Here is a 25645-nt window from a genome sequence, read left to right on the forward strand (position 1 = left end):
CGTCCTTCTTCCTCAGGACATCCGGGGACTGAGGCCTTCGAAGTCGTCGTTGACGCCGCCGCCGCCGCCATGGGCAAGTCGGATTTTCTGACGCCCAAGGCCATCGCCAACCGCATCAAGTCCAAGGGGCTCCAGAAGCTGCGCTGGTATTGCCAGATGTGCCAGAAACAGTGTCGGGATGAGGTGAGGGCCTGGGGCCGGAGCTCGGGGCCACTCCGCCTCGTTCATAATAATCAGGACGGGGGTATGTGGGAAGCCCTTCCTCTGGGCCAAGCGCTGGGGGAGATAGAAGGGAAGCAGCTTGTCCCAACTGGCATCTTCATCCCCATTTTAATAATAATCATAAGTAATAATGTGGGTATTTGTTAAGCGCTCACTATCTGCCAAGCGCTGTTCTAAGTGGGGAGATACAAGAGAAGCAGGTTGTCCCAAGTGGGACTCACAGTCTTCACCCTCATTTTAATAATAATAATAATGTTGGTATTTGTTAAGCGCTGTTCTAAGTGGGGAGATACAAGAGAAGCAGGTTGTCCCAAGTGGGACTCACAGTCTTCATCCCCGTTTTAATACTAATAATAATGTTGGTATTTGTTAAGCGCTCACTATGTGCCAAGCGCTGTTGTAAGTGGGGAGATACAAGAGAAACAGGTTGTCCCAAGTGGGACTCACAGTCTTCATCTCTGTTTTAATAATAATAATAATAAAAATAAATAATGTGGGTATTTGTTGAGCGCTCACTATGTGCCAAGCGCTGTTGTAAGTGGGGAGATACAAGAGAAGCAGGTTGTCTCAAGTGGGACTCACAGTCTTCATCCCCGTTTTAATAATAATAATAAATAATAATGTTGGTATTTGTTAAGCGCTCACTATGTGCCAAACACTGTTGTAAGTGGGGAGATACAAGAGAAGCAGGTTGTCCCAAGTGGGACTCACAGTCTTCATCCCCATGTTAATAATAATAATAAATAATAATAATGTTGGCATTTGTTCAGCCCTTACTATGTGCCAAACACTGTTGTAAGTGGGGAGATACAAGAGAAGCAGGTTGTCTGAAGTGGGACTCACAGTCTTCATCCCCGTTTTAATAATAATAATAAATAATAATGTTGGTATTTGTTAAGCGCTCACTATGTGCCAAGCGCTGTTGTAAGTGGGGAGATACAAGAGAAACAGGTTGTCCCAAGTGGGACTCACAGTCTTCATCTCTGTTTTAATAATAATAATAATAAAAATAAATAATGTGGGTATTTGTTAAGCGCTCACTATGTGCCAAACACTGTTGTAAGTGGGGAGATACAAGAGAAGCAGGTTGTCCCAAGTGGGACTCACAGTCGTCTTCATCCCCATGTTAATAATAATAATAATAAATAATAATAATGTTGGTATTTGTTCAGCCCTTACTATGTGCCAAACACTGTTGTAAGTAGGGAGATACAAGAGAAACAGGTTGTCCCAAGTGGGACTCACAGTCTTCATCCCCATTTTAATAATAATAATAATGTTGGTATTTTTTAAGCACTCACTATGTGCCAAGCACTGTTCTAAGCGGGGAGATACAAGAGAAGTGGGACTCACAGTCTTCATCCCCATTTTAATAATAATAATAAATAATAATGTTGGTATTTGTTAAGCCCTTACTATGTGCCAAGCACTGTGCTAAGTGGGGAGATACAAGAGAAGTGGGACTCACGGTCTTCATCCCCATTTTAATAATAATAAATAATAATGTTGGCATTTGTTAAGCGCTTACTATGTGCCAAGCACTGTTCTGAGTGGGGAGATACAAGAGAAGCAGGTTGTCCCAAGTGGGACTCGTCTTCATCCCCATTTTAATAATATAATAATTATAATGATGATGTTGGTATTTGTCAAGTGCTTACTATGTGCCAAGCACTGTTCTCAGCGCTGGGGGAGATCCAGGAGAAGCAGGTTGTCCCGAGTGGGACTCACAGTCTTCATCCCCATCTTAATAATAATAATGATGGTATTTTGTTAAGCGCTTACTATGTGCCAAGCACTGTTCTAAGTGCTGGGGGAGATACAAGAGAAGCAGCGTGGCTCAGCGGAAAGAGCACGGGCTTTGGAGTCAGAGGTCATGAGTTCGAATCCCAGCTCTGCCACTTGTCAGCTGTGTGACCATGGGCAAGTCACTTAACTTCTCTGTGCCTCAGTTACCTCATCTGTAAAAATGGGGATTAAGACTGTGAACCCCACGTGGGACATCCTGATTTCCCTGTGTCTACCCCAGCACTTAGAACAGTGCTCGGCACATAATACCAACATTATTATTATTATTATTATTATAGGTTGTCCCAAGTGGGGCTCACAGTCTTAATCCCTGTTTTACAGATGAGGCCCAGGGAAGTTAAGTTAAGTGACTTGCCTAAGGTCATTCAGCTGACAAGTGGCACAGTGGGGATTAGAACCCACGACCGGTGACTCCCAAGTCTGTGCTCTTGCCACGAAGTCTCGCTGCTTCTCTAGTATTTGTTAAGCTCTTACTATGTGCCAAGTACTGCTCTAAGTGCTGGGGTAGATACAAGGTAATCAGGTTATCCCACGTGATGTTTATAGTCTTAATCCGCCTATTACAGATGAGGTCACAGTGGCACAGAGAAGTGAAGCGACTTGCCCAAAGCCACATAGCTGAGAAGTGGCAGAAGTGGGATTCGAACCCTCAACCTCTGACTCCTGGGCCCTTGCCATTGAGCCACTCTGCTGCTTTCATTTAATGAGACAGAGAGTCAATTTCCTCGTCTCCCTTTGTTCCTTTCCCTCTTCATTTTTTAGAACAACCCTCTCAAAATCTGACATCGTGTTTTTGTTGGGAGGCCCAGGACCCCCAGCCTAAGTAATAATAGTTATGGTATTTGTTAAGCACTTACTATGTGCCAGGCACTGTACTAAGCGCTGGGGAGGAATACAAGCAAATCGGGTTGGACACAGTCCCTGTCATTCATTCAGTCGATTTATTGAGCGCTTACTGTGTGCAGAGCACTAGACCAAGTGCCTGGGAAAGTGCCATGCAGCAATAAAGAGAGACAATCCCTGCTGCCAACTAGCTCACAATCTAGAGGATAATAATTATGGTACTTGTTAAGTGCTTATTATGTGCTGAACACTGTTCTAAATCCTGGGGTAAATACAAGTTAAGTTGAACACAATCTCTGTCCCACTAAGGGCTCACACTCTTAATCCCCATTTTACAGATGACGTGTGAAGAAGGGACAAAAATGCTGAGGTGGTAGTTGGGAGTAGAGTGGGGAAATGACCTGGAAAAAGAAAAATTAATTGTGGAAGCCTCCCTGGAAGAGGAGCTTCTGCCTCCTCATTGACCACCCGGCCTCCTTTCATTCATTCAATAGTATTTATTGAGCGCTTACTATGTGCAGAGCACTGTACTAAGCGCTTGGGATGAACAAGTCGGCAACAGATAGAGACAGTCCCTGCCGTTTGACGGGCTTACAGTCTAATCGAATGCCTCTCCCCTCTCCAGTACATAAATACCATTGATTAATTTATTTCACAAAGGCTAGCACATTATAGTGACCTGTCAGAATCAAATAATTTGTTTATATTTTTCTGCTTTCAGAATGGCTTTAAATGTCATTGTATGTCTGAGTCTCATCAGAGGCAACTACTTTTGGCTTCAGAAGATCCTCAGCAGTTTATGGACTATTTTTCAGAGTGAGTACCTGGAAAACATTCTTATCGAATAGTTTTATTATGTTCACTTAAATATCCTAACATATCCTTTGATGGGAAGTTTTTGTTTCCTGAATCCACATAGGACCTTGTTTCTAAGTGACATCTAATTACTGCTTCATTTGATATATTTGTGGGATGAAAGTCATCTTTTGATCATGTATTTAAAATTCTACATTTAATAATTTCTCAGAAAGTGGACAAGAGATAGAAAAGTAGTAGCTTCTCTTTTTTTTATTAAATACCACCAATGAAAATGCTATAGAATAGGTATTCATAGGTAGCATATATGAGTAGTCTCCAACAACTGCAATTCACTTTTTCCAGTGGTGCGCTACACGCTGTAAAACTTGTCACAACGAAATTAATCACCAACCTTTCTAACCGTTGCGCTTTTAAAACGTTGCTCGTGTAATCCGTTCTTAGTGGACTTGAACAATGATAATCCAAAGGTGCAAGACGAATTTATCAGCAAAGTGGGACTGGGGTGGTCTATCCCAAGATCCATCGCCAGAGTGTTGGCAGACTAGCGTGAGGTTAGGAATTGCTACGAGGGAGAAGCATGTTGTTCATGTTTCATTTTGAACAAGTTCCTGGTATGTATCTTTTCACTTCTTTGTCTCGATGAACTTCTGCATTACTCGTCATTCCCTTTTGGCATAAAATCCCACAGGCAGGATACTCTTTTTGTCTCAAACATAGATGCTGTGATAGGATATTGTTTGTACTCATCTGATAACTTTCTTTAGACCCATCATATACAAATCATGGATTATCTGAGTCCCTGTAAAATGCTTTTTTTTACTTCCAGTTCTCTATTTACACTGCCTTGTATAGCTCATTTCTGGTGACGTGGTGATCCTGCTTAACCAAGTGCCTCAAACCAATCCTTGTTTTATAGGTCACTGCCATTGCATGTTGACCACTTTTGTATATGCTCCTAGGGAGTGAAATAAAGGCTTCATCCTCACCAGTGGAAACTCATGAAGGCAGTGCTCTTTATTGTCAATCAGTCGGTAATATTGTTGAATTCTTGCTCTGTGTAGAGCACTTTACCAAGCACTTGGGAGAATACAATAGAAATGAATAAACCTGATCCCTGGCCCTCAGGATAGTACAAACTGGCACGGGAGATGGACACTAAAATTCAAGGTAGGAGGAACCAGTAGAATAAAAAGACATATACAAAGGTACTTCGGGTTAGGAGTGAGTACCTAAATACCTTATAGCATTTATTAAGTGCTTATTTGGCGTAAGAAAATCAAATAGAACACAGACCCCATCCCACCTGGGGTTCACAGTCGTAGAGGGAGGGAGAAAGGTATTTCACATCTTCACTTTTCAGTTGAGGAAAGAGAGGCCCAGAAAGATTAGGTGACTTCCTTAAGGTCACTTAATAGTTGCAGAATCCTCATCTTCTGGATCCCAGACCTGTCCAATAGGATACACTGCCTTTCTGGATTTAGACATTCTCTGTACACTACGATGATGTTTCACCAAAGAATAGTATAAATATAATCTTGTCTGAAGCAGAGGATGGAAAAATCATCCCTGGTTCCTTCTAGGCCTTTACGTGATTTTATCAGTTTGGGGCAAGAACAACAAACACCCCCTAAATTTCATATAACGCACAGTAAATATCATTAGTATTTCATAGTCTAATATGATTGTTTAATTTGCAAAGAAGTTATTGTGATGATAGACACATGCATGGGTTTGGCCCACTATTGTTTATTTTTTTTCCTCTCTTCCACAAGGGAGTTCCGAAACGACTTTTTAGAACTTCTCAGAAGACGATTTGGTAAATATGCCTAGATTTTACTTACATGGTCATTTTAATTGCAATTCTGTAATCTAAACAATTTTACAGTTTAATTTGTTTCTTTAGGCACTAAGCGAGTCCACAACAACATTGTATATAATGAATATATCAGTCATCGAGAGCACATCCATATGAATGCTACCCAGTGGGAAACTTTGACGGATTTTACCAAGTGGTTAGGCAGAGAAGGTAACTTCGTTTCCACAGAGATACATTATTTGAATGATGGATGCGTGTCATCACTGAATGGAGAATTGGTATAATTTGGAGCCTTAGCGCCAAAAGCCAAAAATGTAATGGGGCCAACAAGCTGAGGCACATTGCTGAGGGGAATGTGACATCCTCCAATGAAGTAGACATGTCTCATACAAAGATAACCACTAAACTGGAGTGTCCAGTTAGGGAGGGTCTTTTATATTACATTTAAACTGATTTTAACTGGAAATCCCCAGCTTTACAAAAAGTAACTTTTTTTCTAATTTCAGCCAAAAAAGGGGACCCAGGCATCCCCTCTTTCACAGACACCATAATTTTGTTTTTATTGGAACAATCGCAACTCCCCTGGGAAAAAAGAATACAGTAAAAACCAAAAATAAAAGACTCTGAGAACAATACTTACCCATTTTCCTGACTTTTGAGAAGTTTCTTTTTATTTTCATCCAAATTGGGGTAACAGAGTATTTGGCATTTTCCATCTCCAAACTTCAGGGAAGGAGGAGTTTGGAAAGAAGTGAGAAGAGGTAAATATTATGTCTGTGTTGCATTATGAAAAAAGTCTATTTTATGCATGACTTGTCTCTTTCACTAAGCTCCTTAAGGGTTGTGACTGTAGCTTTTACTTTAATTGTACAATGTCAGCGAGAAGATATATGCGTAATAATGAAAATAAACACAAATTTCCCCACTTCGATTGATTCCTCAAATTTCTTCATCACCTTTGCCGTTACTGTATATTTGCAAATGTTTTCCTTCCTTAAATGTGATGAAATGTTTTAAATTTTTTCAGTGGACTCTGATAATAAATTTAAGGATTTTCTTTTGAAGGTTTATGCAAAGTGGATGAGACTCCCAAAGGGTGGTATATCCAGTACATTGACAGAGACCCTGAGACTATCCGCCGACAGCAGGAACAAGAGAAGAAGAAGAAGCAGGACCTCGACGATGAAGAAAAGACCGCCAAGTTCATTGAAGAGCAAGTGAGAAGAGGCTTAGAAGGAAAAGAGCAGGTGGGAAAATATGTAACACTTCACAGCACCAGTAGTGAGTTTACAGAAGCAAAATTTCCTGCATTTTAGTATCTAACTGAATTTTGATAGCCCATTTTTTAGGTAAATCATTCTGCTTGCCATTCTACTTCCCACTCTGAAATTTTAGATTTAGAAAATTGGCTGTGAGAAGCTTATGGTAGACCTGACACACCACAAGAGCCATTGAGAGTACTTGATATAGAATTATATATTCTGATCCTGTGGCTCTGGAAGTGGTTTGTTACTCTGATATTTAAATTGGACCATCAGTCAAACTGGGTCACCCACGCAGCTGCAGAAGAGGTAGGGCTCTGGATCAGAAAAATCAACTCTCCTTCATCCGTGGAGTCCAACTTATTGGCCCCATCTAAGTAAATGATGTTCATTAGAAAATCCTTCATGGAAGATGGGAGATAATATTCATAATCTAATTAGAATGATGCCAGACTTGTTTACTAACCTAGAGATGGTAAAATAGAGACCTAATGCCCTGCCGTATGGTCTTAACATCAATTTCATGTTGGATCTTCACCTTGAAACTTTTTTTTTTTTGCCAGGAAGTCCCTGTTTTTACAGAATTAAATAGAGATAATGAAGAAGAGAAAGGTAAATGATAGTGTTAAAAAGTGAATGCTTTGTTTTCTGTAAATTAAGCATATAAGTAAATGAAAAGTTTCAACCCTTAATATATACAAATTTCCCTAAACCTTCCCTAAGGTATAGTTTCCTGGCAGTTTGTGTGAGAAATTTAACTGCGTTTGCTGAATTTCACATTAATTGATGTAACCCTGTCCTGCTTTTTTTTATTTATTTTTCACCTAGTTGCATTTAATTTGAATAAAGGAGCAAGCACCTCATCATCATCAACAACTCCCAAACCCAGGTGAGATAAACATTTGCACATCTGCACTAAAATGTGTCTCATTCAGTAGGTGTGCATTTTAAGGGAAGGAGCTATTTAAGTCCATTTATCCCCATTTTGATTGAGTTTTTTAACTTTTGGTACAGGTTTTATGTTTATATCACTGCAATGTAAGTATAAAGTTATTTGATCTCTCTGCAGTAAGGTGACTTTTTCAGTGAAAGGAGTCTTTATATTTAGTGGTAACATAGATCTAGATCCCCAGTGGTCATGTTGGTAAATTCCTTTTTTTTCTTTTAAGTAGTATTTCCTAAGCACTTACTATGTGCCAGGCACTGTATTAACCAGTAGGGTAAATGCAAGATAATCAGAGGCTGAACACAGTCGCTGTCCCACACAGGGCTCATAGTCCTCATTCCCATTTTACAGATGAGGTAACTGGGGCACAGAGAAGTTAAGTGACTTGGCCAAGGTCACACAGCAGATGTGGCAGAACCAGGTTTAGAGCCTAGGTCCTTCTGATTCCCAGACCTGTGATCTATCCACTAGGCCATGCTATTTCTTGCTGGTTTTCATTCCAAAACAATGAGATTTGATATTTCCACAATTCTTCCATGAGGACTGGGGGAGCATATAGGTCATCTTGCAAATAGATTAAAAAATTTTGTTAAAACCTTTGTTAAAACCTCAGCATAATTTCTTAAATAGGCCTATCTTAATGCAGCTTAGGTTCTTGGACCCAAGGATTGGTGTTTATTTCCATGGTGGAATAGGAGGGTACTGAAGACAGCTAAGAAGGTTAAGAATCAGACAGAGGCCAAGATCTAGAGAGTAAACTAGCTAAGGGAGACAGCATGGCCTAGCAGGAGAACCATGCTCTGAACGTCAGGACACTCACGTTCAAATCCCAGCTTTGCCATTGGCCCACTATGTGACTTTGACTTTATCCTAAAGACTGTTCCAGATACATAATCAATTTCTCAAGCACTAAGCGTAGTGTTTTGCATCTAGTACATGCTTGATAAATATCAGTGATTGATTGTAATTCTAAAATTATTTCCAACAGTTCCCTGGGGCCCAGTGCATTGAAGATGGTCAAGGGTGCAGCATCAGCAAAACGGAAAGATTCTTCCCATAGCTCAGCTCAGTCAAAAGAGAAAAAGAAGAAATCTGCACTTGACGAGATTATGGAGGTACGTCGGGTTTAACTGGGAGTTCAGTGTTCATCAGGTCCAAGCCAGTTGCCTGTGACCTGCATCAGCACCATTGAAAGCCCCAAGAAAGTATTTCATGTGGTTGAGGAAAGCTCAGTGAGTGTGGGGAAATGTACACTCCATTCTTCTGTAATATGGGTTTTCACTAGGCTTTTTGGATAGAACTCTGTTAGGGAATTAGGGAACTTTATTCTGCCAGTTCCTGTCTATCTGGTTCCACAGTTGGTAATAATAATGTTGGTATTTAAGCGCTTACTATGTGCCGAGCACTGTTCTAAGCGCTGGGGTAGATACAGGGTAATCAGGTTGTCCCACGTTAGGCTCATAGTCTTAATCCCCATTTTACAGATGAGGTAACTGAGGCACCGAGAAGTAAAGTGACTTGCCCAAAGTCACACAGCCGACAGGTGGCGGAACCGGGATCAGAACCCATAATAATAACGTTGGTATTTGTTAAGCGCTTACTATGTGCCGAGCACTGTTCTAAGCGCTGGGGTAGACACAGGGGAATCAGGTTGTCCCACGTGGGGCTCACAGTCTTAATCCCCATTTTACAGATGAGGGAACTGAGGCAACGAGAAGTGAAGTGACTTGCCCACAGTCACACAGCTGACAAGTGGCAGAGCCGGGGTTCGAACCCATGACCTCTGACTCCAAAGCCTGTGTTCTTTCCAGTGAGCCACGCTGCTTCTCTGGTGATAGAGTTGGAAGAAATGGTTGTGTGTATGCAAGTAGGGGAGTTAAGGAGCACCTACTATCCCAGCTCTGTCACTTAACCTGCTGCGTGTCCTTGGGCAAGTTACTGAACTTTTCCATGCCTCAGTTCCCTTATCTGCAAAATGGGACTCAATACCTGTTCTCCCTCCTATCTAGACTGTGAGCCCCATGTGGGACCTGATGATCGAGTGTCTGTCCTGCCACTTAGTATAGTGCTTGGCACATCGTAAGCACTTAAGTAACATTTTTATAATATTATTATCATTAACCTGGGTTTCATCAAGAACCTGAGTATCCCTGTGTTAGATGAGAAATGAGTGTACTGTGTTTCTGGTTGGGCAACTGAATACCCAGACTTAAATGGCAGTCTGGCACTTAGAAAATACAGTTGAATTAAATGAAGGAATAGGCAGTTTGCAAAACTGATTCAGGGGAGGAAGTGGTCAGTGGAAATGGTAAAAAAAGAGAATAGGCCCACTATCTTGCCTAAGTACTAATCACTGCCATTTCTCAAAACAAGAGGGTTAGTCATGGTAGCCAAAGACCTCGATGTCAAAAAGCCCAACTTTATGTCTCTGGTCTGTCCGTTTGGCCATTTGAAACTAGTGTGGGAGATAAAGAATTGCCATTATGTGACCCGACCCCTTGTGGCTTTCCCCTCCCAGACCTTTAAGCCCTCGTTGCATCCCAACTTTAACTCACTGCCTCACCTTAGACAACCAGTACCCTGGGACCAGAGGGTGGGTACAGTTATAGTGTTGGGAAGGTTGAGGCAGTTTCCCATTGCAAATGGTTTGGCATGAAGAGTGCGCCTTTCTGTTAGTGTTTCATGTATATACTTTACTGTTTGTATTTTTATACTGTTAAATTTTAGCCTGATTTTTCTGTTGGTTTGATTTTAATATTCTCCCCTATTTAAATTGTGAGCCCCTTTAGGTCAAGGTCCCTGTTTTAGCTAATATTCATGTAATCACCCAAACAATACAGTATCTTGCATGTTGTCCACATGTAATAATGTATTAGTAATACACCTGAAGTAATAATAATGGGACCCCTGAGTGATATAAAATTAAGTAGGATAGCATATTTGTTTTTCAGTTTGAGGAAGAAAAGAAAAAAAGTTCTCGAACAGATTATTGGCTGCAGCCTGTAAGTATCCATCAAGAGCTTGTAATGCTGTAACTTGTTTGTGAATTCAACAGCTCTTAAATTCAAATGATCTCAAGTGATTTGGACAAGTAGAGTTGACAAATAAAAATATTTTTGGTTGCTTTAAATATTTAAGGTTTGTTGTGTACAGCAGTGTTATTCTTTATTTAAAATACTATTTCTTCAGTTGTTAAATCTACTATTGGATGTTATTAATTGAAGATCTTTGTTTTTTGAAGACTGGATTATATTTTCCATCTTTAGCCCTTGAAAACAGTGACTTTTTTTAACACACTGAAGGGTAAAAGTATAAAAGTGAAAGTACCAATACTTTGTAAAATGATGGTGTGATTTAAGAACATCTTCACGAGCTCTGTATAAGAAAGTGAGTTTGAATTGCAAGCTGAAAAAGTATATTTTAGTTGTTGATGCATTGGTTTTGAGCAGCCCAAATTGTGAGGTTTCCATTCATAAAACTCATCCATTTTATTTTCATGAGCCAAGTCTGACCTTTTTATCAGTAATTAATAATAACACTTATTGTTATATTTACTAAGCAGTTGCATTTGCTACACCTTGGGATGTGTACAAGATCGAGCACAATCCCTAAGCCTCAGAATGTAGGCTTTAAAATTCCACCCCCCCCAAAAAAAGAATACTTTCATTGTGCTTGTATCAGTGTCGTGATTGTAGTGACAAGATGAGAATCAGCATGTGTCCCTTCTAATCCTCTGTTAACTATTTTCAGTCTTTTTGAGATACTTGTTCCATTCTTCTTTGAAAAGCAGTTGTCACAGAAACTGCTTATGTTGGCAGCCTTGTTAAAAGTCATAGCAGAATGATGAAAATTGTTCATCCTTTATTTTGCTCTTTGAATAAGCCTTTCAAGCCTTCACACCCTTCACCAGGGACATTTAATTTGCTTCTTATTCCCTAAGGACTGTGATTTAATAGCAAACTTTTGCCTTCTTAGCATCTCTTTGCTTTGTTAAAAGGAAATAACCAGTGCTGAGTAGGGCATCGATACTGTAAAGCAGATGATTCAATTAGCATTGCTACCTTGGAAGAAACCGTCTTTAAATCAAGACTCAAAGGACAAACTATCTCAGATTTCTCTACCATCATCATCAGTGGTATTTGAATGCTTTCTCTGTGCAGAGTACTAAGCACTTGGGAGAATACAGTAGAACAGAGTTGGTAGGTACATTCCCTGCCCACAATGAGCTCGGTCTAAAAAGGGAGACAGACAATATAAATAATTTATAAAATATCATTTATATTTTAAAATATAATAATTTAAATTTACCAATTTTAGAATTAAATTTCTCAGTAGAGGGGAAAAAAATACTCCCAGTAAAACTAAGTTGATGTAGAAGAATTCTTTTTCATTCAAAGATTGATAAACAACATGGTAAGAAAGTTTCATCAATTAAAAATATTGAAATCTTAATAGGATGGGATTCACCCTTTCCAAGTCCAGAGCAGGACTTCTATAATCTGTCTCATCTGATCATAGGTCAAGGGTGAATGAATCTCTCAAGCTGTTTTTATTTCCAACTGGAGATGTAGGGCAGGCAAGACCCTGATTTGTATTTCTGAGCTAAGGCAGGCTTCTGTTGACTGCCTTTGCAAAGGACCAGGATTTCAGAAAATCAAAGTAATGCAGTAAAACCATTTCTAAGGTTAACATGCTTGTTGTGACCAATTAGGCAGACAGCAGAGAGGAGAGGAAGGAAAGAAAAGAGGAGTCACCGTGTAAATTTCCTGCTACTAGAAGCTAGTTCTGAATTGCCATCAATAGGAAGGCTTCTGATATTCTATAGCACAGCATGCCAGTTTCTCTGAGAGTATACCGTCATGGAAAGTGATTAGAAATATAGGACCAGCATGGCAAGGGGCTTTTTATTTACATTTTATCTCTTTTTGTTTTGCAGGAGATAGTTGTAAAAATTATGACCAAAAGACTTGGAGAGAAATATCACAAGAAAAAAGCAGTAATCAAGGTAATTTGGGAAACTTTAAGAAGGTGACTTGGATGGCATCGCTAGTTGGATTTAAGACAGTCCCCTCCCTAAAATCTAGTGCTTTAAATGGAAAAATAATTGAATGACTTTTGTTTGATACATATTGGAATTGTTCAAATGATTCCAAACTGTTTTTTTTTTTGTGATAGACTAATACAGGGTCATAAGCCATAAGTTATTACCTAGTCAACCGTCTGCATAGACACTCATCCTACCTTCCACCTATATGCCCTAACTTTCAGGGTATAACATATAGAGGTATGGCCTTTTCAGTGATCCATTCTCCTCAGGTCCTCCCCCGCTCAGATTGAGGAAGGAGGATGAGAGGAATACTCAAGAAGGAGCTGTTGCTTTCGTGGGAAGCAGGGGAGGAGAAAGACCATCTCGGAGACTCCCTCATTTCCCACTTAGGGATTTGGTCCAGGGAAGATGCTGATTTTAAGCTACCTGGTCCGGCTACCTGGTTTTTATCCCAATCAGTCAATAAGTATTTATTGAGCACCTACTGTGTACAGAGCACTTCATTAAGTATGTGGGAGAGTAAGAAGAATTAGAAGACATGATCTCTGCTCTCATGGAGCTTGCAGTCTAGTGGGAAAGTCAGACACAAGGTGACTATGGATGGGAAGAAGAATGGATGAACTGGATATGTGGATGAATTAAGCGCTTAAGTAGAAGAGTATGTAAGACAGTTTGTTCAGAAATCTATTTTTTGAGTACATAAGTGTGAAGGTAGCTTAAAAGTGCAGAAGAGTTAGTTAGGAGGATATAACTTGCAGGGAAGCAGAACTAAGCAGCAAAGTCTTCCTGGAGGAAGCAGGATTTTAGAAGGGCTCTGAGAATGGGGAAAGATAGGGTCTGACAGATTTGATGATGGAAGGGGTCCCAGGCAGGAGGAAGAGTTTGAGCAAGAGTTGGAGACTGGAGAGTCAAAAACATTCCTCTCAAAATCATCTCATAGTACCTAAAAGAATACAAGCTGAGGCCTGGTGGAAGGAGTAGGTGAATAAAAGGAAGAGTAACTAAGTTTTGGACCAAAATTAAGCAAGGTTGCTTTAGCATTGTTGAGGTGCCCACAGATATCGGTGATGTCCAGAATGTGCAATGTGGGCAAAACATAGGAAAGAAGAATATTTTTAAGGAAATACCCTCCATGCAGTTGTTCTGTGTATATAAAAAATATAGGTGAACCCCCAAATTTTTGAGGTCTTTGAAACTTTTTTTACCAAATAAAAAAGCCTGATTGTCCTGTATTGCATTGTTTTAAACCCCTCAAACGATATAGTCTAAATGTATTCTCTTCCCCTTTTTCAACCCCCAAACTAATAATGGTAATAATAATGATAGAGACATTCGTTAAGCATTGACTATGTGCCAAGCCCTATACTAAGCACTGGGGTAGATAGAAGATAATCAGGTCAGATCCCATGCCTGCTTGGGGCTCACAGTCTAAGAAGGAGGGAGAACAAGTATTGAATCCCCATTTTAGAGATGAGGGAACTGAGGCACAGAGAAGTTGTGACTTGCCCAAAGTCACACAGCAGGAAATGGCAGAGCCAGGTTTAGGGCCCAGGTCCTCTGACTCCCAGGCCCACACTGTTTCCACTAGGCCATGCTGCTTCTCTGATTTCACTTTGGCCCCGGCTTCATACATTTCTTCCTTTTGGCAGCACCCATTCCAAAGCCGAGTCTTCACCGTGTGCTTCCAAGGAGAGTTTGTTGTCTCCCAACATTGCCATCTCCACCAACCCACCAGATAAATCGCCTCCACCAAATTCCAACCCAGACCCTCACCCTGGAATGAACGCCGCCTTTTTTGATTGGCATGTCACTTAGGATGCATCAAATTCTCTTTTCTTTTTTAAGCCTTTTTCACTGAGGTTAATGTATTTCTTCCATAGTAACAATGTTAATTCTACATGGCAGGAAGTAATCGACAAATACACAGCAGTCGTAAAGATGATTGATTCTGGAGACAAACTAAAACTTGACCAGACTCATCTAGAGACAGTAATACCGGCACCAGGTAAATCAATTTGCAAAACAACTAGCAAATATACTGTCAGTATGATTGATTCCGTGCTTAGAACCATAATTCATCAACTTCACTTAAGGGTTATGGGTACAGGTTTCCTTTTTAGATGCCTTATTAGCTAATGTTGCTGATCAAGATCTGCCTTAAGATATTTTGGTAATTTACCATCCTCGGATACAACTTCTTTTAGCATGAGGATTTTTTTTTCCCCTAGGGCACTCATACAGCTTTTAGAGAAAGACAGTGACATTTTGTGGATGACATGAATTGGTTTTGGCAGATGAATGTATCTTTTATTGGTTGTTACCTGAATAAGTTATGTACAAACTAGGACTTTTCAAATATTTTTTCCCATTATCTTTGTCTGTTGCTGGATTTTGTGTGCACAGACATCTGGGTGCAAGCACTCCCTTGCATTTTAAAATAATTGTCACTCCAAGCTGAGCTTTTACCATAGGCTTTTTAGAAAATACTATCTAGTAATACTTCATCTTCCCTACCGTCGGTTTCATAGCACAGCTTATTAATCCTAACTGTGTGTCGTTATGATAACAGACCGGTAGCATCCACCCCATTTACTGTTGGGGAAACTGAGAGAGTAGAGACCTCAGGGGTAATAATGGTATTTATTTAAGCCCCTACTAAGAGCTTAAGCACTGAGGCATATACAATTAAACCAAGCACCTAGTACAGTGCTCTGCACATAGTAAGTGCTCAATAAATACTATTGATTGAAGATAAACGTAATTTCTGTCCCATAAAGAATCCACAGCCTTAAGAGGCAGGAAGAGCTGATGTCCATGTTTTATAGATTTGGAAATTAAAGAGGTTCCTCACCATTGATTTTAAAGCACTCACAGTTTGTCCCCTCCTACCTTACCTCACTGTTCTCTATTACAACCCAGCCTGCACACTTAGCTCCTCTTGCACCAGTTTGTTCACTCTGCCCCATTCTAATCTGTCTCTCTGCTGACCCCTTTCTCATGTCGTCCCTCCCCCTCCATATATGCCAGTCCACCACTCTTCCCACTTGCTAAAGCCTTATTAAGGGCATATCTTCTCCAAGAGGCCTTCCCCGATTAAGCTTTCATTTCCCCCGACTCCCTCTCATTTCTGTGTCATCCCTGCACTTGGATCTGAGACTTCTGGGCATTTGGTATTTGCCCCACCCTCAGTCCCATAGCACTTATGTACATACCTATAAATAGTTTATATTAATGTCTGTCTCTTCCCTCTAGACTGTAAGCTCCTTGCGGGGGCAGGGAATGTGTCCACGAACACTGTTGTACTCCTAAGTGCTTAATACAGTGCTGTGCACACATTAAGAGCTCAGTAAATACCACTGATTGGTTGATTGATTGGAGATAAGTGACTTGCCCGAGGTCACACAATAGTTCATTAGCAGAAGTGGGACTAGAACCCAGATCTCCTGACTCCCAGTCCCATGCTGCTTCCACTAGATCATGTTACCTCCTTGATCGTTTTGCTTTGGGCTGGAAAAGTTACCAACATCTCCTGATTTCTAGTTCTTCGCTCCGTTAGTTAAATGCACACTGTACTTTCTCTTTGTAGCTGATTTCTTCCCCATGTGAAAACATCACCGTGAATTTCCAAAGTGGCAGATGGGGAAAATATATTTCATTTTCTCTGAAACCTGAGCAATGGTCTCTCAAGTACAGTGTTATCATTTTAAACCCATGTGAAAATGGTTGAGCTTGAAAATACATATTCTAAACAATCAGAGAATGTTTCTTTGGGGTTAAAGGAATTCTTTTTAAAAGAGTTTTTGTGTTTTTCCTTCAGGATAACTAGCTTTGTGGCTAATAACCAAGTAAATAGAAAAATAGATTTTCTGTGCATTAAGTTTCCTTTGGTTTGCTCTTTCAGGAAAAAAAGTTTTGGTTCTGAATGGGGGCTACAGAGGCAATGAAGGAACTTTAGATTCTATCAATGAAAAGACTTTCTCAGCCACTATAATCATTGAAACAGTAAGTGTGTTAATCTAGGGACATTTACTTCAAGCTGCGATGTTAAGAATGTTAACTTCATAGGACATTTGCTGTCCTGTACAGACTATAAACGCTCCCCAAAAGACAGTCACAAGTGGGATCAGAAGGATTTCAAGATAACCAGAAACAAAGAGATTGTGGAGAGAAAAAAATATAATATCCTTTTCTGAATCTTCCTCATGTTTAATATGAAAAACAGTTGGTTTATGTGATAAGTCAAACTCTAATGGCAGCAGTTGTCTGTTATCATAAATGGAAAAAGGGATAATCAGGCACAGAGAGAGCACTTAATTAACTCAGGGCATCAGATGATGTATGCTGAAGTAATTTACTTAGAGAAGACTGGTTTGGGGACATTATTCAAAATCTGGACCAGAGAAAAGTCATTTACATTTCCAAAGGAGATAACACACTGACATTTCCTGAACTTCAGAATTCTGAGGGAAAAAAGAAATCCGAAGTGTATCTATTCTTGTTTGACTTATTATTCTTTCTTTCACCCCTCTGAAAATAGTTGGTTTCCACTCAGCATTTCCTACAGTTTTTCTGGAAAGAACACTACTTAGGTCCTAATTTGAGGGGGTTTGAGTAAATCTAACATTTGGTCCCCACGCTGCATTAGAGTGCAAGCTCCCTGTGGGCAAAGGAAGGTGTCTTGTAGGTCCCTGTTTTACTTTCCCACCAGCTTTGCAGTGCATTTTAGACACCTAATAAATACCAGTACTAATATTATCACTGTCTAGAAATCACTCACCAACTGAAACAGTGGGAACCTACTGAAGATGTCGAAGATAAAGGAGTTCAAATTTGGCATCCAAGAGATGTCCAAATGATTAGAGTGTCTTGAAAACCTGATAAATTATCCCATGATAGATCTCGTATAAAGTCATAGAGAAGTCCTAATTTCCTCACCTAATTGGATTTCACCCTTTCTAAATTGGGCTTTTGTGAGATCAGTTTTTTCATCTCAGGGGAAATATTTTTTTTCTTTACTAAAAATAATTGATGACTTCTGAGTTCTTTCTGTGTTCAGTCAGTACATCTTTAGTTTGGAGTTTGTCGATTTTCATCAAAAGCTGATCTCTTGTCTCCATGCCTGGAAATCCGACGTATACCCGTCTCGAAGCTTGGTGTTCACCCTCTTCCTTTCTAGTGCCCTAACTGCCTGCAGAGCTGCCCAGAGAGAGAACTTCTGAGGGAACTTAGTGGCAGAGCCACATAAAAAACCTTTCTCGCTGATTGCAAAGCAGCATGAGTTTAGGTCCAAGATGCTGCTGGAGGGAGAGAACCCACCTGCTGGGTTCTTTCTCTTCCCCCAAAACTGCCAGATACAAACCACAAGAATCTTTCAAGTGGTCACTCCTGCTGTTTGAATCATTCCTGGCATCCTCCTCTTTTTCAGGGGCAGTCACCATAAGCTACTGGGAATTTATAGCAATACCCACAAACAGTTTATAAAAGCAACCAACCACCTAAGCTGTTCTGAATTAGCCCCAACTCTTTGCCATCAGAAGAGTTACTCCACCAAAAACTGCTTTCCCAGCCCTTGTTTTATGGTTGGAGAAGCAGCGTGGCTCAGTGGAAAGAGCACGGGCTTTGGAGTCAGGGCTCATGAGTTCGAATCCCAGCTCTGCCACTTGGCTGTGTGACTCTGGGCAAGTCACTTAACTTCTCTGTGCCTCAGTTCCCTCATCTGTAAAATGGGGATGAAGACTGTGAGCCCCACGTGGGACAACCTGATTCCCCTATGTCTACCCCAGCGCTTAGAACAGTGCTCGGCACATAGTAAGCGCTTAACAAATACCAACATTATTATTATTATTATTATTATTATTATTGTTCGTCTGTCGTTAGACTCTCATGAGTTTCCAAACTAACTCCAAGGTCTGATAGCCAGTCCCCATTGGTCATAAGATAACAAAAAAAAGACCCCGGAAAATCTATCCCTGCATTGCCAGGCAGGATTTTATTTCGTTGAATGCAGAACCTGCAGTGTGAAATTGCCCTGGCACTTTGGATGTGAGCTTTAGTTCTCGGGAGAGCGTGGGTTTTTTTTGTTTGTTTGTTTCATTTTGTTTTTTCAAAACTTATTTCTGTTTTTTCCAAAGACGGGTGTGGAACCCAATCCTAAATCTGAACAGAAGTAATTAGGTTGACTAAAGAGCGTTTTATGATGGGGGGGGTTTTTATATAACAGGAATTTGTGTCTGAAGGTAGTGAATTGCCTCTTAATTACTTGATTTATATCTCATGTTTTTGACATCTTCCTACATACATATGTAAATACCTACACACACACACACACATTCTTTCTTTTTCATATATATATATATAAATGAACAGGACTGGTTTCATTAAAGTCAAGAGGTTTACCCAGTTTACCCTAACACTTTTCAGAAAACCAGATAAACTAATATTTAAGAAAGGAGTGGCATAAGTAGGTTTTATAAACTACTTAAAGCACTTTTCAGAAAACCATTGAAGAGAACTCAAATGTTAATGTTAAGAAGGAATCAAGTAGACTACTTTCTTAAAACTTTGAAGAGATATAACTATTTAAATATCCACTTCTGCACATTTTAGATTTTGGGGGGAATCTATAGAAGGTAGAAAAAGGATATACATTTGTATTATTTTCTTGACACTTATCCAAGCATGTGTTTCTTATTTTTTGTTTATAGGGTCCTTTAAAGGGACGCAGAGTTGAAGGTATTCAATATGAAGACATTTCAAAAATGGCCTGAGGAGGGGAGTCAGTTGGTAAAGACACATATTAAAACTCCTAAACATCAAATTGGTGTTCTGTGAACCAGTGTGACTCTACTGTGTTAGGGTTTAAATTTTGTAATTGCTGAGACCAGTGAGCCTTTCATGGGTGTTTGGTACTCTCCCCACCTCTCTCACTAGGCTCCCTCTGTTACCCCTTCTCTCCTTTCCCCATCCCTCCCTAACTTTCTTTGACCATGGGGTCATGGCCTCTCTTTTTCCTGTTAGCCTTGGCTTCTGTCCCAATTGCCTTTAGATAGCCTGGGCTTTTTCCAGGCAGCCAGAGGATGACCCAGGTGTTTATATGTCTTTCTGTCTCTCTCTCTCTCTCTCTTCCTCCTTCCCCCTCCTCTTTCCTGTAACCCGAGAGTCTACCCCGACACCTACGCAACTTCAAAACCTGTATTTTTATTATGCACACCTCAAGAGTATCATGTATAAAGTGCAAACACATAAATTTATTTAAATGCCCTTGTAAATTTATCTGAAAATGTTCAAATTTTTTTGTCTGTGTAGCATTTTTATCATTAATTATTTCCTTATTTGTAATATTTTGTGTATCTTTGCTGTTGGGCATTTTTACTTTTATTAAAAAGTAAAGGATTTTATACAAAGCAAGAAATCGTATTTTCAGATACTTATGTGGCATCATTATTGGAAATTCTTTTTGGGGAAGCTACAACTTTAATGGTGAAGTGGGAGTACAGTGTCTGACACATAGTAAGTGCTTAATTATCATTAAAAAAAGTCTAGATTTGAGAGTATGTAAAGGAAATAATAGGGTAAAAAAGGTCAAAAAGAAAATTTATTTCACAGTTATGGCACTTTAAATAGAGATCTCTGTATTATACCACCCAAACTTTTGTTACTTTGCCCAAAAAATGCCTAAAAAAATAGCATAATGGCATGTTATCATTTGTCAAAAAGAGGAAGTGGTGGGAAGCAGGCCGAGATGAAGAAATGCATAAATACACAATCCCAACCCCATGAATGTTTCCATAGAATTGCAACAACTTTGGAGTCAAATTACTTCTATTGAATCCTGAGAAGTCCCCATTTAAATCATTTCAAGGTGTTGGGTTTTTTTTATCCCCAGCTGAAAAAATTGCATTTAAAATTCTAAGCATCATTGCTCATCTCAAGACACAGAACTGGGATCTAAGACCTCCTGGCTTCTAAGCCCATTGTTGATGACTTTAACTGGACAGTTCTCTCCCTCTTCCTCGGGTTTCTAGTTAGTAATCTCTGCCCATAGTATTTAAGCTGCAAAGACCAGGCTATGTTCAGAATATCCATAATTTAGTTCTATTCTTAATTTATTTTTCCTATCTGTAATTTATATTAACATCTGCCCCCACAGACTGTTTTCCAACTGTTATATGTACTCTCCCAAATGCTTAATACAGTCTTCTGCACATAGTAAGTGCTCAGTAAATGCAACTGAGTGGAAAGGACTTTATTGACATAGTACAGAAATGCTGAGGATTTGTCATAGTAATGGCAGCCACGTTAATTGCCCCAGTTTCGGTCTGCCCAAAATTCTTTCTGTCTATAATGTAGGGATTGACATCAATAAGAACCAAGGAACAGGAAAAGTTTTGCCCACATCATATAATTTCCACCCCCTCCCCAATCTTCCATCTCAATCAGTTGCTCCAAACTTTTGAGACTGACCAGTTAGTGCATTTAACCAGCACTATTTTCAGTTTAGTTTAACTCTCTGGGCATCCAGGAGCATTTCCTCTTTTTTTTTCCTTTCTTTTGGGCTTCGGAAACATTAGAGCTTGCAAGCTGCCTAAAACCATGGTCTCATGGGGACACCCACAGGCAGAAGCACAGCTTGCACGTACTTCTCGGCGGTCAGATTGGAGGCTTTTTCTAGGGTTTTGCCGAATTTGTACAGCTAATTATGGTACTTGTTAAGCTCTTACGGTGTGCCATGTGCTGTACTAAGCCATGGGGTAGATAGAAGATAATCAAGTTGGAAAGAGACCCTGTTTCATTTGGGACCCACAGACTAGTCCACATGTCAGGAGGACTGCAAGGATTATGTGCATGGAATTTGCATGTGATGCACTTAATCATAAACCCAGCCTCTTCGGTGTGGTTCAGAAGTTGTTGGAGTTGCTAACAAAGAGGTATTTAATTTCTCTCTGGTTTAAAAATACTTTCCAGCTTGTCATGGAAACTTGACGTGGCCAACCTTTGTAAGATTTTCATCAACGGAAAACAGAGTTTTGGGGGCTACAGTCTGAGTAATCAGCACCTACCATCTTAAATCCAGGTGTTCCATTAGTATTTCTTGAAGTAACTGATTCAGTATCACATTTGTTTTTACTAAACTTTAGTCAATTCAGTTTATTGAAAGAGTATTTCCAAGGCTGAACAAGTGAATAACATGTCCAATACATCTTACTCTACCATAATTAGTTGTAAAACAATCCTCATCCAAAAACAAAGCTAGATGCTTCATTTGGGACTCCCAAATCTTAGACCCTCACTGAGAAAGAACTCATTTTTTCTTGGACTTACTGGATTTGTTTCACCAAATGGCAAAACCTGGTTTTTAGAAGAGGACATTGGTGTGTGGAAGCTCTCAAGGGCGTTTAAGGAAGCTGTAGAGCTGAGGGACAAGGTAATCTTTATAATGCCCATCGATGAATCCTTTCCCATTGTTGTGCACAAACCAGCAGGGAACATCTGTTCCCAGTATTATATCCGTCCTGTAGTCCTTCTGCAGGCCTCTGTAAAGGAAACAAGACCTAGGATTAACAACAGCCAGTAATAATGATGGTGTTTATTAAACATTTACTATGTGCCAAAGTAGTGTGCTCCACATTGGAGCAGAATCAAATAATCAGACAAAGTTATCCCTATTTCACAGATGAGAAAATGGAGGCAAAGAGAAATGAAGTAACTTGGCTGACATGACTGGGTAGGCAACTAGAACCCAGGTCTCCTGACTTTATGCCCTGCTTTTTCCATTAGGCTACGGATTTACTCCAGCCTGGCAAACGGACATCGAGGAGGAGCAGAACTGTGAGATGGTATCAGCTGTCCAGGGACCAGTCAGACCCTTGGCCATGTTTTTGTTAGAGCTCCCTTCTCTCCTCTCCTACCTGGTGACAGTCAGCTTGTGTCCTTTCACGTCCATGCTGGCTTCTGGCTTCTTTGGATCCTTGCCGGGCCTCTCATTGTAGATAAGAACTTCTGGCTCAGGGATAAACTGACCTATGAAAACATGACATTGACCGAGACTCCTCTCCCACACTTTGAGAGTACAGGGGGGCTGATGGGAGGGGTTCCCCAGGGTCTTGATTAGTCAGTCAAACCCTCGGTGCTTTAACGCTTCTGTCAGGCCGTTCGCTAGCTGAAGTAAGGCTGGCTTGATGACAGTTGAATGGGAAAGCAGAGATGGAGGGTTGGGCCAGTCAACTGAGTGGAAACTTGGGAGATGAGACAAGGTGAATATAAAAATCATTATTCCCAACTGGACCACTGAACTACTTCTTCTAAACCCCATGCCTATGAGCCCACTGACCTCTCCCAATCCAGTCCTACCCTCCAAGGTTAACCAAGGTCCTTGGAAAGCCAAAGGATTCTGTGTTACCAACAGGTGATTAACAGATACTCTACCTATTAGTCCATGTACACTGGAGGAGAATTTGTTGGTGGGCGGGATGTAAATGCCCAGAAAGTCCACATTGATGGGATGTTTCTTCCAAACACGGTGAAGCAAAATGGAGAAAGACATTTCTTTATCCAAGGTGATTTTCATACTCTTCTCTTTTCTCACAGAAATAGTCAGCCTAGAACAGGGAGTGAAGCACAGATTGGATTGGTTTATTCCAGGGCAGAACTCTCTGTTCATATTCTCTCTCTCTCTCTCTCATCTCCCCTTCCAAACTCTCATTCAGCTGCATATCCCCCATTGTGGGTGAGATTTTTTTCCTATAATGGGTTATTTTGAGGTAGGTAATATTCAGGCTTATAGCTGATTAGCTATAGACTAGCCAAACTAGATTAGCCAGAACAGGCAGCTAAGAACTCGGCATGGGAAGAACTTGCCTTTTGTCGGTGATATGAGCTGTGTCTGACCACAGCAAAATGGTGGTGCGAGGTCCGTGCTTGAGAGTTATCATCTCTGTGCTGACTTCCACTTTGACCCCTTGGCTTTGGAAATAAAAGGCCAGTTTTCCAAAGTAGGTGCTCAGCTTCTGATTCTTCCGCATCTTGGCTCCAATAAGCTCCCCATTGACCACAATCCCTATGACAGGGAGAAAAATCTCATCGGCTCCTCCCATTCTCTTCTGAGCCCATACAAAATCACAAAAATAAAATTTAACTGGATGGTCCTGGAAGAACCATTTCTTTGGTCAGCATTTAATATCGTCTTATTTTATTCTCCGTAGGTAACAACTTATTTGCTTCAGCTAGGGGCAGGAGGCTGGTCCAGTTGGCCTCCTGAGACCCCTTTTCAGGTCTTTGAGTCTTTGATATTTTGGATAACAACAGTCCTTGCTATTACTCACCACAACCCAATATTCTGCTCTCAAACAGTTGAGCACTTTGCTCAAAGCATATTACAATGCAGTATCTTAACTGTCCCATTGTGGTTGCAAAGATAGGTAAAGGAAAAACTTCCATAAAGAAGACAGAAATAAACCTGGAGAGTAGGTGTGGGGACTCACAGCTGTCTATTTAGTTGATTCAAATGTCATTTCTCTGTCTCTTACCTAAACCTGGATCAGAAACCAAGTTGAGGATTTTGCCGGGTTCTGAGTCGATGTTGAAGCAAATGTTCCTTTGGCTCTTTGGCAGATAAATAATGAAGTGGGGGTCGTTTTCAACTGGAAACAAGAATCAAGACACGAGATTAAAATCAAACCAGGGCAGAGCCAGGCCAGTAAAGTGAAAATGGAGGGGACACCCTTACTGCTGCAGTTTAACTTGAACGGTCTAAATTGTTGGCGTCTAAAGAACGGGAAATGCTACATGTCACTGCCCTCAGTGAGGAGCTCTGCCAGGGGTACATATAGAGTTGCTGAAAATAACTCCAGAATTTAAAAAGCATCTCCCATAGCAAAGGAAAAATTAGGTTGCATCCGCCTTGGGGAGGAAAATAGAGAGCACCCGTGGGACTATTACCTCTCATTACATGAGGGGGAGAGGTAGCCATCAGCACTCCAGCTTGCTTCACATTCATTGGTCCCTCTTGCGTTGGCGTGGGCCTGGCCCAAGGTGGGATGGAACTCTTAGCAGTTTTAATGCCAGGGCTTACAACTCCTGAGTAGAGAGAAGCGATTCAGAAAAACACAACTTACAACCAGGGAGTTGGGGGTGCCTTCTATACGTAACCTGTTTTTTTTGCTGTTTTTTTTTTTTAATGGCATGTTTTAAGCACTTATGTGGCAGGTGTACTAAGCAGTGGAGTAGATACAAGATAATCAGGTTGGACACTTGTGGGCAGGGAATGTGTTGTCCAATTTTGCTTTATTGTATTCTCCCAAGCGCTCTGTACAGAGTAAGCGCTCAATAAATTTAATGGATCGAGTGACAATTCCTGTGCGACGTGGGGCTCACAGTCTAAGAGAAGAAGATTTAAACTCCATTTTACAGACGTGGTAACTGAGGCACAGAGAAGTGAAGTGACTTCCCTAAGGTTCACAGCAAGTTTGGCAGAGCTGAGACCAGAACTCAGGTCCTCTGTTTTCCAGGCCCTCTCCTCTTTCCACTAGACCATGCTGGCTCCTGAGGATTATGGTGTCAGGTTTCTCTCCCAGTTCATGACAGCTGGGTTGAATGAAATAAACTCCCCACAGGAGTGTCCTGGTTTGTGAAGTTGGGGCAGAAGCAACTGGGGATAAAAGAGGATTTGGGGTCATCCTACCTTTCCCATATGGGAAAGCACTGCTGTGTGGTCACAAAATAGACATTTTTCTGCACTGCTGTGGCAGGAGAGCTTCTGCTGGGAAACGAAGGGAGGGGCCAGACTTTAAAACAAACGAGGGAATGAAGTGAGAGATATAGACATTAGTGGGCAGTGTGGATAGGTAAGAGGGTGACTTGGGCTCTCCTAGCAGCAGGGAGGAGTA

The 25645-nt window shown here is 40.6% G+C and overlaps 2 protein-coding genes across 3 annotated transcripts in view; one reads left to right on the top strand and one right to left on the bottom strand.

The window, feature by feature from the left end:
* Window positions 1-22670, top strand: KIN (Kin17 DNA and RNA binding protein). Of its 2 annotated transcripts, XM_007656956.4 has the most exons (14): window positions 1-183; window positions 3593-3687; window positions 5463-5506; window positions 5594-5716; window positions 6572-6753; window positions 7332-7380; window positions 7597-7657; window positions 8703-8829; window positions 10666-10716; window positions 12651-12719; window positions 14667-14766; window positions 16663-16763; window positions 19466-19544; window positions 22539-22670. In XM_007656956.4, exons 1-13 carry the CDS (start codon window positions 70-72, stop codon window positions 19526-19528), a joined length of 1179 nt encoding a protein of 392 aa, XP_007655146.1. In that variant the 5' UTR covers window positions 1-69; the 3' UTR covers window positions 19529-19544; window positions 22539-22670. The 2 variants fall into 2 exon arrangements, with proteins under 2 accessions (XP_007655146.1, XP_001509520.1); XM_001509470.5 differs by lacking the exon at window positions 22539-22670 and having other exon boundaries at window positions 19466-20172.
* Window positions 20992-25645, bottom strand: part of ITIH2 (inter-alpha-trypsin inhibitor heavy chain 2) — a 27805-nt gene continuing 23151 nt past the window's right edge. Inside the window, exons 16-21 of the mRNA XM_007656955.3 lie at window positions 24699-24836; window positions 24287-24400; window positions 23619-23817; window positions 23187-23359; window positions 22670-22781; window positions 20992-22294 (exon numbers count right to left, since the gene is read on the bottom strand). Of these exons, the coding sequence (XP_007655145.1) occupies window positions 22147-22294; window positions 22670-22781; window positions 23187-23359; window positions 23619-23817; window positions 24287-24400; window positions 24699-24836 (884 nt within the window). The 3' untranslated portion in view covers window positions 20992-22146. The remainder of the gene's footprint in view (window positions 22295-22669; window positions 22782-23186; window positions 23360-23618; window positions 23818-24286; window positions 24401-24698; window positions 24837-25645) is intronic.

Source organism: Ornithorhynchus anatinus, chromosome 13 (assembly GCF_004115215.2).
Source record: "Ornithorhynchus anatinus isolate Pmale09 chromosome 13, mOrnAna1.pri.v4, whole genome shotgun sequence".
NCBI lineage: Eukaryota > Metazoa > Chordata > Mammalia > Monotremata > Ornithorhynchidae > Ornithorhynchus > Ornithorhynchus anatinus.